We start from the raw sequence: 13,348 nt of genomic DNA on the forward strand, positions 1-13,348 counted from the left end.
GCAGCCGTGGCGTGCCTGCAAGCCAAATAACATGGAGTCCTCTGCCTGGCATCTTCAAGGGATCCATGCAAAACCCCGAGCAGCGATTTAACGGAGCAACTTTGTCCCTGGGAGCCGTCAAAGCCTCCGGAGAGCATCGTGTCGGGGCGTAAAAGCTTCAGCTCCGTCCTCAAACTATGACGAACGGCGCTTAAACAGCCAGCTTTCACTGCGACCCGCACACCAGGCCGAATTCAGTGAGTATTTGCACTAAAAAAAACTGCAGCTCAAAGGCGTTTCTGGCTCCAACACGCATTGTGCACGGATGCATTGTTGTTCTAGTCACCTGACAGACACTGGATCGATACCAGCTGCGTCCTCTGGAGCCACAGAGGCCAACCCGCGGGACACCTTGATGTACCCGGGTATTTTCCTGCTTCTCAGAGGGGCAGCAGGGGAGGACATGGGCCTGAATAGAAAGGCCACTTATTTATGTAACCATCTGAGCGCCCTGTTTCATTCTTTAAGACCAGACATATTGTGAAAATAGGTCAGACGGGAGGAAAACTGCAGCTGGCATTGGAAATACTGAGGAGAGCCAAACCATTTCTGCAGATCTCACACTTTCATATTGTCTCCTAATGCTTCTGATCCCTCCTCACAGTCTGCTGGGTGTTGGGGAAACATTGTGCATGTGGATGTGAGCGTGGAACTTTGAAGCTGTGGGAAACTTTCATGTTGTTCAGTGTGTGCTCTTGTTTGCAGGAGAAGAGGAGGCTGCACAATGTAGGAGAGCTGGTCACCAGTGGGACTCCATACTGCTCTCTGGGGGGACCATGGAGCCAGAAGGGCCACCCCGAACCCCAGGGACCAGCTATGGGCCCCCAGCCTTCGACTCAGCACAAAACCCTGTCACCCCCACCTTCCTCAACTGCACCTTACAGGTAACGACGTCAGACCAAAGGTGGACGTTTGTTTCAACAATTAGGGAGACACATATTAAGCATGTTGAGCATCACACACTCAATTTTCTGCATTCTTCACTAAATGTAATGTCAACTTAACAACAGAGTAATGACACATTGATATTATAAAATCCAGATTTTTTTTAATGCATCAATTTGTGCATCAGTTTATGGTGGACAAGTCATGGTACTTCCTGCTTCAGTCGTGCATAGCTGCTTCATCTTTTCTCCATTTTATGGCAGATTGCAACCGTCACTTGTAAAGGTTGCATACTGCCAGAGGTGGGACTGAGTCACTGTATTGCAAGACTTAAGTTCCAAGTCCTAAACTTGAGTTTCCAGTCCTTAACAAGTCATATTGCGCTCTTTACTAAATGTAATGCCAACTGAACAACGTTAAAGCAGCTGTGCGGAACTTTTTACCATTTATGAAACTGTCCCTAGTTCGTATCACCCCCCCCTTGAAGATCTGCATATTTATTTGAACCCAACAGCAACAAAAAAGCCTTTCTCTATATGGCTATTTAGCGTAGCCTCGGTCGGGTCGGACACAGCGGAAGTCAGCAAACCAGAATACGGCACCTGGAGGCGGAAGTAAGTCTGCACACCCACAGCAGCCCGCAGCCATTAAACCACAGAAGAAGAAGGAGCCGTGTTTACGAGTCGGATTTAAGAAACAGGCTAAATGATATGTAGTAGGGAGCAGTGAATGATTTCGGACACATTGCACACTCTTGTACAGTAGGTGGTGGTATGCACCTGGAAGTTGTTTGCGATCCGCCAATAAATTGAGAGAAGAAGAAGAGCCGTGTTTACAGAGAGTGTTCTTTGAGTAAGCGGTACGCAACGGGCATTGCTGAACACATAACAGTTTTAACAGATCTATCTATAAGGACTTGGTTGTACTTTCGATGTCATGGCGGATAAAGAAGGAGCACCATCTAAAAGAAAAAGAACAGGAGAACAGAGGAAGGCTAAACAGAACAGTGATAGGGCTCGAGCCCAAATGCGTGTCAACCTCAGTCGGGCATTCACCAAGTGGAGAGAGCTGAGAGATTTGAAAGGTTTGAAAACTGATCCCGAGTTGGCCCTTTTCCTAATCGACAGGTATGTCATTTTTGTTTTTATTTAGAGAATATACCTCAACTTGTTAGACGTTGTTTCACTTCAATATATGACAACATGGAAGTTATAAACAAGCTAAATGTAACTTTAGCTGATGTGAACCGCTTTTGTCTAGTAACGTTACAACAAACGCCACAAAATTATCTGTGACTGTGACCGTGAACACAAATATACAGCAGGCAGTTGTCCTCAGTTTATAAGAAACTCAGAGCTACACCAGAACATTTATGATTTTCCTCTCGCTCTCCAAAACAAATGCATGCGGTAATTGCCGGTTGCAGTCGAGATTTTACAAATGAAGCTGAAGGCTGCAGTCGGAGTTTTACGACACCAGGCTGTGGGTGTCATACCGCTTCGACCAAAGGGGCGCTATAGTCAACGAAAACAGAAAGTTCCGCACAGCTGCTTTAACAAAAGAGTAATGATGATCTTTTTTCCATTTTATGGCAGATTGTAACCATCACTTTAAAGGTTGCATACTGCCAGAGGTGGGACTGAATCATTGTATGTCCTAAACTTTGAGTTTCCAGTCCTTCACAAGTCATATTGTGCTCTTTACTAAACACCATACCAATGATTTTTTTTAATGCATCAGTTTATGGTGTAAATGTCACTGTACTTCCTGCTTCAGCCGTGCACAGCTGCTTCATCTTCATCGCTGTCATTTCCATCACCTGGGCCTCAGGTGTTCCAAAAGTTTAATCTGGATCAAAATGATCTGGATTTGGAAATCCCATGTTTTGCTATCCAGGATCAGTTGAACCATTGTAATTTGTGCTGGTTTTTCACAGCAACGTTAGACTGGATCAGCCTACAAACTTTTAATGATCACCAAATCCAGATAACCAGTCTCTAAATGGGACTACATACATATCACAATGTAGGTATGTAAAGAACAGGTGGAACAACCAGCGTGGGGTCACTTTGAGTGTTTTTATTTGAAGAGACAATAAACCACATGGGGGATGCAAATACTAAAGACTACTTTTGATTGTGTCATTGTAATGATTGCAAAGTGATGAATGACAGTTAACTTAAAATTAAGTATTTTTGACAGCTATTTAGAGCAGTGGTTCCCAACTGGTCCTGCCTGGACTTCTCCCTAGTCCTTAGTTCAGGTTCCACACAGTTCAGTACATTCAGCATCATACCTGTGTTTGGCCATGTCGTCAAGCTAGTTTGTTGTCTCTGTTGAGTAGCTACCCGTTAATCACTCACTCTACAGCAGGAAATAGCACTTCAAAATAAAAACTCTGTGCCGGAAACTCACTGCACTTAAAAATAAAGTGTGTTTTTTCAGAATGGACCTGCACCCTACTTTTGGACCGTAGCAAACCAGTTGGGAACCGCTGATATAGGGGATTATTTTATGGGGACAAAATCCTTTTTTTAAAATATATATTTTAACTTTAGTGTATTGAAATGCTGAAAGGGATAGTTCCGGTTTGTGGGGTTTTATGAGGTGATTATCCATTGTCACTGTATTGAAGTAGACGTCTATCAGCACACCCCCAGTTCGGAGAAGCAGGCTGGAGTACCGAAATGGAAGCTAATCAGTGTACTGCTGTGGACGGGGGCAGCAGCAACGTGTATTTTAGCCACCTAAAAACTTGCTGTCAGTTTAAGTGTACGTTTTAATTAGAATATTTTCATTCTCTCTCCGTCAGTCAGCCTGGCCCAAGAGGGAAGCCAGTGACAGTTTCAGTGCCCCATCTAAGCTCTTGTCAAAGCCACCAGACTCCTTTCACAAAAACAGTATTTTTGGCTCACTGGTCTACCGCTGCCTTTATCAGTTAGTTAGTTTGTGTTATTGTGTGACTTTGGTGAATCCGCACTAACTTCCACTTCAAAAGATCAACTTCTCCTGTAATGGCAATCCAATGTCTGCTTTATCACTGTAACGATTAAGTAAATCAAGTGCAAAATATAAGTAAAAATATGTATATTATTTTGAGTTTTATTGCATTATGTTCCTGAAATCCACCACTCTGCTTTGATCAGGATAATTCTAATTTTTTTGGGATCAAAGTTATCCCCGTCTTACTAAATAGTTTCAAATGACACATACTGACGGTTTGATCCAGATCAAAACCAAAATCTTGTTTTTTCGTTCAAGATTTGATCCAGTCCGGTTACTTCTGAATAATAATAAGATTTGTATGTTTTATTTTCCTCTAGTCCTCACGTTCTCCAAATGTGAGAGACGGCCTGATGCCTGCCAAATGCTCGTGGGGCCACGCTGGAGATGAGGGCCCCAAGCAGACTGAAGGCCCTCAGCCCAGTGCAGAGCCAGGGAGGAGCGCACAGAGGAGATTCAGGTCCTCGGCCTTTCCTTCCTCCCTAAGCTGGGACTCTGACTCTGAGAAAGAAACACTAGATGGTAACACATGGCTTAATATCTCCTGGACACCTGTTGCACACAGTAGTGATTAGTGAAGCAGTAGTGACTCTAGCTAACACACGATGCCATCAGTGTACCTATCATTGTTGTCCCCTGATTGTTTTCAGTGTTACTCAGTCTGCATGTAGTCAGAAGTCTCTCAGTATGCACTGTATCTTTGACTGTGGACTGTACTGTTGAGCTGTGAAGTGATGTTCCTGTGGTTGTGTGTTTTGTGTTGTTGTTGCGTGTCAGAGGAGGAGCTACAGCACTTTTCTAACCCTCATGGTCTGGCTGCTCACAGCCCAGGATCTCCTTCTTCTGGACTCAGGTGAGGAGGAGGAGGAGGAGGAGGAGGAGGTGCAGGAGGAAGGGTAGCGAGTGTTTGGTGGTGATGTCAGATGGTTAGTTCAGGACAGAGAGACATCACGAAGGTCATTAGTGCTTCTTGTGTCCCGTCTTAAGCTAAGCTAACTAGCTACAGCCAGCAAGTTATAACTCTTCTTATCTGGTATTGTTTCTCTTTTTTTTTGTTGGTTCTCTTTTTGTTGTTTTGTTATTGTTTGTTTGTTTGTTTCGTATAACCTAAACCCAGAGGCGAATGAGTTATTTATGAGAATATGCTAAGTAAAAAGGGCAGGCTACACTTTTTCTGTCTATATTTTTATGTTTTCCTTTTGTTTATCTTTATAATTTAATGCCTTGTTGTTATTTAGTCTTAATTATGTGCACTCCTTTTGAAAAACTGTTTCATGCTACTACTGCTAATATTACTATCAGCAGAGAAGTCAATTAACGTTTACCCAAAATGTCAAACTATTACTTTACTAACTAAATTCTATCAGAAGTCCAAATTATTCAGTTACTTCCAGGAAACCTTCAGACCCAGAAAATGTTACTGTTTTATTCCCAACTTGAAGGTCTAAATGTTGCGAGGAATGAAATTATGGGGGAGAAATATTTAATCCTATATATGTATTTTTTATTCTATTGTTGTAAAAGTCATCAGATTTAACCTCTTCCACTCTTCAACGGACGCCAGTGTCCTTGGTCAACATTACTGTCTTTCTGAGGCTGTAGCAGGCAGAGTTTTAAGGCCCAGACGCACCAAACCGACGTCAAAGAACAAGTGGCAATGAAAGCCGACTGTCACATCCCCTCACATTGCCTGTATCTTGGCCAGGAAGTGCCCTTGAGCACACCAAAGACTGCGGCAACTGGCCAACATTCTGCGTCTGCGTGAGAGGAAATATCTTTTCCTCTGCCGCAGGCGGCGGTAGTGCGCATTAATCATTCAAAAGCGGAAATCACTGACCGCAAGGATTCAAGATGCTAGTTAGACTGTTAGCATATTAACAACACAACCCGATGTTGAAAGAACAAATGATGTTTACTGTGCGCTAGTGAGCAGCAACACAAACAACTAACAGCTGTTTTAGTTAGAGATCAATGGTTAAAAAAGATCTCACCTAATATAAAAAGTTTGTTTCGATCTCAGACCCTTACTGACTTTGGTCATTTGTTTACTTTCCTCACTTCCATTTCTCGTTTTAATGCACTGAGCTGAACTGCCTATAGCAGAGTGTTTTCTCTCACCGATGGGCTCTGCTGTCTCTGAAGCCAATTCGACATGCTGAATAATAATAATCATAATGCATTTTATTTATAGGCGCCTCTCAGAGCACTCAAGGACACCTTACAAGACACAGTTAAAAAAACAAGCAGCAATGTGTCCATAGATCATAAAATCGGACAATTTAGTAATATACAATTAAAGTTGATAAAATGACTAGACAGAAATTATGATTATAAATATTAGGTATAAAATCATCATCAGTGCAAGACTCAATATGTGTGTCACCATTAAATCAGAATTTTCAGACGGGATTTAAAAGTGGAAAGGGAGTCAATAGTCCCAAAAACAGGCAAACAGGGCTGACGTGTGCCAATGGTGAGGGACACACAGCAAAAACTAGGGCAATGGATGCTCTCAGATGACCCAACGTTGACCAGTGGCCGACCATTGACTTGGTTCATCAGGGCCTCTAAACCTAGAGTGAAAATCTTACTCATGTAAAAACCACTAACGACAATACATTTTATTTATAGAGCGCTTTTCATGATACTCAACTACTAACTACTAACAACTAGAAGACTATGGAATCTATTGGTGCTAACCACGTCACGCTATCTTGTTGGGAAGGGTTACATAGTGCTCCAAACTCAGGCTAAATAGCATGGCCATTTTCAAAGGGTTCCCTTGACCTCTCACCTCAAGATTTCTAACTGATAACGGGTTCAGTTGATACCCACAAGTCTCCCCTTTACAGACACGCACACTTTATGCTAGTCCCATTCGGTTTTGAGCAGAAACCATGCAGTATTTTTTCAGTGTTATTTTAGCCTATTGTATTTGAATATTTCTGCATACTGGGGTCCCTAAACACTCTTGGAATTGCATAAATTTGACTGGAAAGCTGAGACTCCTGTGGATTCAGCGAGCCTGGTTTTATTCATGTGTGATGATGTTCGTCCCCAGAGTAGTCATTTCATTGTAGTTTGACTGTTTTTTAAAACTGATACCACTGTGTAAAATGTCTATAGTGACCTGTAGGATAATCACAGCCTCATGAAACTTTGCAACCACAAACTAGAGACCTGCAGCATTCAGACGATGTTTGGCTTTCATAGGTATATTGACATTTAGGGTGTTTCTTGGCGGCCTCTAGAACAGAAGAGCTCGCCATCCAATCGTCAAAAAAGGGAAGGCTTACAGAAATCTCCAAATGTCAAAAGTTTTTGTACCAAATGACAGCTTGTGTTCTTTTATGATGTTCTTCAGGGTTGGGGTGTCTTATGGTGGTATTTTGGAGGAATTTTTGACAATTTGTATTGATTCTTGAGTGGTAAAAAACAACCGAAAAAGCCCCTACGCACCTTAAACTCTCGAAGTTTGAACAGGCGTCTGACAGAACACAATATTTATTGCAGATATATGACTAGAAAAACTGACACAGTGCTGAGCTGCATCTCAAATTAATCTTCAGGGACCTAGCTTTTGAATGATGTATACCACTTCTGTGTGGCATATAGTGTTGACCTGCTATCTGTCCCTAAAGGTCCACTGCCCCCCCCCCAGAAAAGATCAAAATTGGTGGCTATGGTAGGGAGGGGTGGAGTGGAAGAGGTTAAATATTCTGAGTCCACAAATACTGGCATCTTCATGAAAAATTCCCACCATGTGTGTGTTTTTAAAAACCCACATAATTTCCAGTAAAAATGGACATGAACTCTCAAAGTGTGAGAATAAGAAGAGCTTGTTCTTGGTCTGTAATTTTGATTTGTTTCAGGCAGAGATGCTTCTTTTAGAATTGCCTCTCAATGCTTTTCCTCTCCACTGCTGTCCAGACTTGATAGTGAAGATGACCAAGAACCTGAAAAACTGCAGCACTTGCATAATAAGACTGACTCGTCTCCCCCTGCGGAGGGGCTCAGCGACAACAACAACACTGAGAGCACAAAGACAGAAGAGCCAAATACATCTCAGCTTGGCCAAACAGAGTGTAAGCAGCATAAGGAAGAAACAAAATCTGCCTGCACACTTGATAACTTTCTTTTTATCTTAGGGCTCTTTCCATTCATAATTCCTCTGTTTTCTCTTCGCAGTGGCAGACAGCAAAGTGTGGAATGTATCCGAGGAAGCCGAGCTGTTTCTGTCCAAAGTAAAACCAAAGGAAGGTTGCCAAATGGAGGAGGAGGAGGAGGCGGACAACAGCGAGGGAGAGAAGAGGCCCAAGGGAAAAGAAACCAAGGAGCCTGAGAGAGATGTGTACACCTTCCCTGGAGACTCAGACCCGGAGAGTCCCCCTCCTGCCCCCTGGGCTCATTGCACATTTATTCAGCGGTGCAGAAAGAAGAGGGTGCTGCTCAGGCCCTTCTCCGGGCTTGGCACCTTGAAGCGAACATTGCCTGAGACAGGAAAGAGGGCAAGAGTGAGTCCTCAAAAATCAAAAACCAGTGAGACAGCACAGAGTGGAGGTGGAGGGGTTTATGATTTCGAGGAAGTCAGTTTTGGAGAGGCAACAGTGGAGGAGCCGATAAAGTTCAGAGACAGAGGAGGGAAAAGGGACAAAGAAGAGGAACAAAGTGGGGGAGAGCCAGGCAAACAAATCTTCACCTGTGTGGAATGTAGCATTTACTTCAAAAAGCAGGTCCACCTGCAGGAGCACATAGTTGAGCACTGTCAGAGCGGTGCAGCGGGGGGCAGGCGTTTAGGAAAGGGCGGCCGCTTTAGGTGTATCGAGTGTGGGTGGAACCTTTCAAATCGGCTCGCGCTGGCAGACCACCACAGAAAGCACCAGGAGTCCCGTCTAAAGATCTTAGAGGAGATTGAGAAACTGAATGAAAATGGGAAGGCAAAAGAGACTGAGAAGCTCAACAGTAAGACGGTGAAGCATATAAGCTCAGACCCTGCGATTATGCAAGACACAAGCCCAGCCTCGATTCCAGGCAAAATGTCAGACCCAGAAATAGTCACATCTCCACCTCTTTCCCCAGCCCCAGTTTCAACACCAGACACAGACCCAGCAGTTCTCGACTCAGACGCCACTCCTCCAAATTCAGTCCGAACTCCAGCTCAGGCCCGAGCTGTTTCCACCTGCCGCCGCCGCTTCGTCTGCACCAAGTGTAACTTCAGCACAAGAACCTCCCAGGCACTGGCTAATCACACCAAGACCCACAACAGAAAAAAACCCGCTCTCCAGGCTGACTCCCCATCCCCAGGTTCACCATCATGCGTGGCGTCCACCTCCCTGGCCTGCAGTCATTGTGCCTTCCTGACCTCAAGTCAGACTGTAATGAGGGAACACCAGAAACTTGTTCACCCAGGACAGGCCTCCGTCAGCGGGGCGCAGGTTGATGACACTGGCCAGCATTCAAGGTCTAATGCGGGTGCTCGAATTTCAAAACCCTCCACCATAGATTCTGACCATCTCTCTGGGCCTGGATCTCGATCCTCACCCGATGCAACTCAAGGCAAAAGCCAGCAGGGAGTCACTGCCTCTGAGGACAGCACAAAGCCAGACGGAGCCGCAGTTCGGCCCACAAGCCAGGTGGTGTTCAAGTGCACTGGGAACAGGAGATTTAGCAGAAGAGGGAAGACTTGGACGGATCTGGCCAAGTTTCTGGATGATGACAAGCTGCCCGGGAGTGAAGAGGAAGAGAAGGACGAAGATGGGAGCACAAAGCTTGACACTGAGCGCTCCCAACGGGAGGCCAACTCACCTGCTGGAGTTAAACCGCACACCAGAGCACGAGCTAACGCAGGTGAGACTGAACTTACGACTGAAGACTTATTATGTCAACCAAGTCACATATGCCCGTACATCTTTCTTTTTCTTCTAATTTTACTAAAAAAACCCTGATTATACAGAAATAATTAAAGCTTCCCTAATCAATATTTTTATTATAAACAGTGGATCAAATTACTATGTGTAATGTGGAGGGTGTTGCATATCGTGACAAAGAGAGTTATCACCTGACTGTGCTGTTCTCCTCACCTCGTTAAGCTAACTGTTTTCACATAACAGATATAGACTGTATAGAATAATGGACGTAGCCATTGTGACCGACTGGTTTGTAGACGCACGTTTTGAAGCCTCAAGGTCAGCATTTGGTCATCGCCAGAAGGTGGCGATAACCCTAAAGTGAGCTGCTAGCTTGGTTAGCACATTTACAGCTAACACTAACTCACATAATGTTTATGCTCATTTTTACTAAATGTTAAAACCATTAAGACAACATGTAGCCTACTTAAAAAAACAACGGAACATCCAATTCTTTAGAAGGTATTTTAGTAGACTTTTTCATGCGACCAAAACAGTCATTAAGATATTTTTTTTTTCACTTAATGGCCATAAACTATGTAAAATGTTGGACATTGCTATCATGAGGTCACCCACTGGTTTGTGGACTCCCATTTTGAAGCCTTGAGTTCTGCATTTTGGCAGTCACCATCTTGGATTTTGGAGGCAGAAGTAACCATATTTGGATGAGAGGGTGGAGATAATCTTAATGCTAGCTACTTGCTTGGTTAGCGTGGTGCATTTACAGCTGTGATAATGCTATTGCTAATTTTCGCTAGTGAAAAATAGATTTAGAGAGTCTTTTAATACAACTAAATGATGAACAAGACTTTTTTAGGTGTCCAAAACGATTGCCCCCAGCTTCATGGAGTATTTTAGCATTGGTAAGTTAATTGTTTGTTGCCACCGTAAAGTTGTTCATTGGTTTGTGGACTCCAATTTTAAAGCCTTTAGTTTAGCATTTTGGCAGTTGCCATCTTGGATTTCAGACGCAGAAGTGACCATATTTGGTTGAGAGGGTGAAGATAACCCCAAAGATACTGGATTACTACAAGATGGCCCACCTACAATATACCCCCATTGTATGAAATGGTTTACATTTCCGGTCTCCTAAGTAGGCGTTGTCCCCCGTACCCCAATCAAAGACGAGTATCCCCAACCTCGCTTCTGTCAACATGTGTGTACCCTTACTGGCTGTAAGCTAAATAAATAAAACAGTCCGTGAAATTTTTTTTTTTTCCAGCGTATGTCTTAGTTACAACATGATTGAGCTAACTGGAGTAGTTTCATGTCGTATCCAGCAACAGGAGGCTTTTAACAGATGACATCCTGATGTTAGCTTTGCTGCTGCTGTTAGCTGTCCCTGTCAGCTGCAGCCACTGATGCTTTCTAGACAAAACTGAATAAATACCACACATAGCAACACAAAACTGCTTTGCTAGCTCAGTCATATTGTAACTAAGATATCCGCTGGAAAAATATTTTTTTAATCCAGTATCTTTGGTGAAACTGCACAGATTTCAGCACCAGAGAGGAGATATCTGTTGCCAGATCTCCAGAGAGTGTGTTGTTGAGACAGAGACAGGTCTTGAACAAAGTAAATTTTCTCCTGATTTGTCCGTCTGAAATTTGCCATTTTGGTGTCAGAATGTTCTGAAGATATGTGGCTTGTGATAAATGGGTCCAATATTTGCTTCCATGACTATGGGGCGAAATAATCGGCCATAATCTGTAATCACGTTCATTTCTCCCACTGAAGTCAATGGACTCAGGACCTGCTGCTAGTCTCCTAAAGGGGCGTGGTGGTCGCGAACCCCACGTGACACTGATACAGGAAACTGACTCGCAGTGGACTGTCTTGGTTTATCCACCGTCTTTGATAACCCTAATGCTAGCTGGTAGCTGGGTGCATTTACAGCTTTGGTGAACTGTGATAATGCTAATGCTAATTTTTGCTAGTGTAAAACAGGCTTAGCTTAAAACCATTAAAACAAAATTTACTGGAAAAACTGAATATCTGACCCCTGAAAGAGTCCTTGCTGCGTTCCATTTACCTCGGCAGTTGAAGGTCGGAGCTGGGAATGATGTCACATCTGAGTAGACCGCGTTCGAGTACAACAATTTAGAAAACCAAGGTGTTGTTAGCGGTAGCAGTTCAAGCCAGGCTAGCCATTGTTAGCAATGCCAACTGATAAAAACACATTATGCAGTGGGCTATTTTGCGTGTACAAATACCGTAGCACTGTGTATGTATGACTGTTAGTGACACAAATAAGACAGAAGTGCTAATAAACAGTATATTATTAAAGTTTTTACTTTTGTTGATGCACGGAGCAGACATTTTGGATCTTAAAGTAGGAGTTGGTGAAGTCCCTCTGACATTCCCAGTCGAATTTCGACTTCAGGAAGCATTCCATGAGATATTTTGGACTGGGGGCCATAATTTGCAGTTGAAAAAATGTAATATATGGCAATTTATGTCATAGCAATATTCAGCATGAAGTAAAATGTTTTTAAACCACAGTGTTGAACTTCTTTGTAGTGACGTTGTTGGTTTCCAAGATGTCAGTGAATAACTTGATGAGTATAATGCAGTTATTGTTAATAAGAATGATGTGGCTAGAGGGCAACACTGCAGAAGTTAAACCAATGCTTCGCAATGACAGAAGCAGTCATGGTCAGTGAAAGTCTTCCCTCTCCAGTATTGCTCATTAAATATGTATAAACAAATAAATTCACTATTCAAGTAAAAAACAAAATGAGAATATGATGAATAAAATGTAATAAACCAGAATTATCCTTTAAAGTGTTGAGACATTGTTGAGCTCAGACACTAAATATTTTGACACATTTTAAGAAGTGACTCAGGTCAAACAGACTTTAACCTCTGAAAGGAGCCCTGCTGGAGTCTTCATTTAAAACAAAAGATTCACATGTAGTATTTAAGTTAGGCGCACTGTTCAGTTTAAACAGGATTTGTCTGATTATTCAGAATTGATTTTTTTTCTTTATAGACGACTGCTCAGCACAGCAGAGTGCTACATTATCGCTCCCTCCTGAGAAGAATGTGAAGGACGAAGACAAGCTGGAAGTGGAGAAAGATGGAAAGGTTTTCTTTTTGAGGAGGAGCAACCGGGTTACTGCTGCCCCGGCAGAAATTGACAGTGATGATGATGACGACGACATTGACGAGGAGCGCGTGCGGCGTTTCCTGTCAGAGGGCATCTTGGATGAAGACCCAGACGAGATTGATGAGGACTCGGAGGCGCTCAAGAGTGTGGAGAGGAAATGCCCCTACTGCCCCGATCGATTTCATAATGGCATTGGGCTTGCCAATCACGTGAGAGGCCACCTGAACCGAGTGGGCGTCAGCTACAATGTGCGTCACTTCATATCCCCCGAGGAAGTCAATGCTATTGAGAAGAAGTTCTCCTATCAGAAGAAGAAGAAAAAAGGTCAGCGGCTTGTTGCATGTTTTTCTTTAGGCTGTGCAGATGTTGTCTGAGCAGAAAGCCCAGACAGACAGTGGCTTTTCT

At 43.3% G+C, this 13,348-nt stretch overlaps 1 protein-coding gene across 2 annotated transcripts in view; it reads left to right on the forward strand.

Annotated features, from left to right (window-relative positions):
• Positions 1-13,348, forward strand: part of wizb (WIZ zinc finger b) — a 43,605-nt gene continuing 30,257 nt past the window's right edge. For both annotated transcript variants that reach the window (XM_033645171.2, XM_078161745.1), the window contains exons 1-7: positions 1-236; positions 745-923; positions 4,248-4,449; positions 4,705-4,780; positions 7,858-8,012; positions 8,116-9,774; positions 12,827-13,267. In XM_033645171.2, coding sequence (XP_033501062.2) covers positions 816-923; positions 4,248-4,449; positions 4,705-4,780; positions 7,858-8,012; positions 8,116-9,774; positions 12,827-13,267 — 2,641 coding nt within the window. In that variant the 5' untranslated portion in view covers positions 1-236; positions 745-815. The remainder of the gene's footprint in view (positions 237-744; positions 924-4,247; positions 4,450-4,704; positions 4,781-7,857; positions 8,013-8,115; positions 9,775-12,826; positions 13,268-13,348) is intronic.

Source organism: Epinephelus lanceolatus, chromosome 18, assembly GCF_041903045.1.
Source record: "Epinephelus lanceolatus isolate andai-2023 chromosome 18, ASM4190304v1, whole genome shotgun sequence".
Classification (NCBI taxonomy): Eukaryota; Metazoa; Chordata; class Actinopteri; order Perciformes; family Serranidae; genus Epinephelus; species Epinephelus lanceolatus.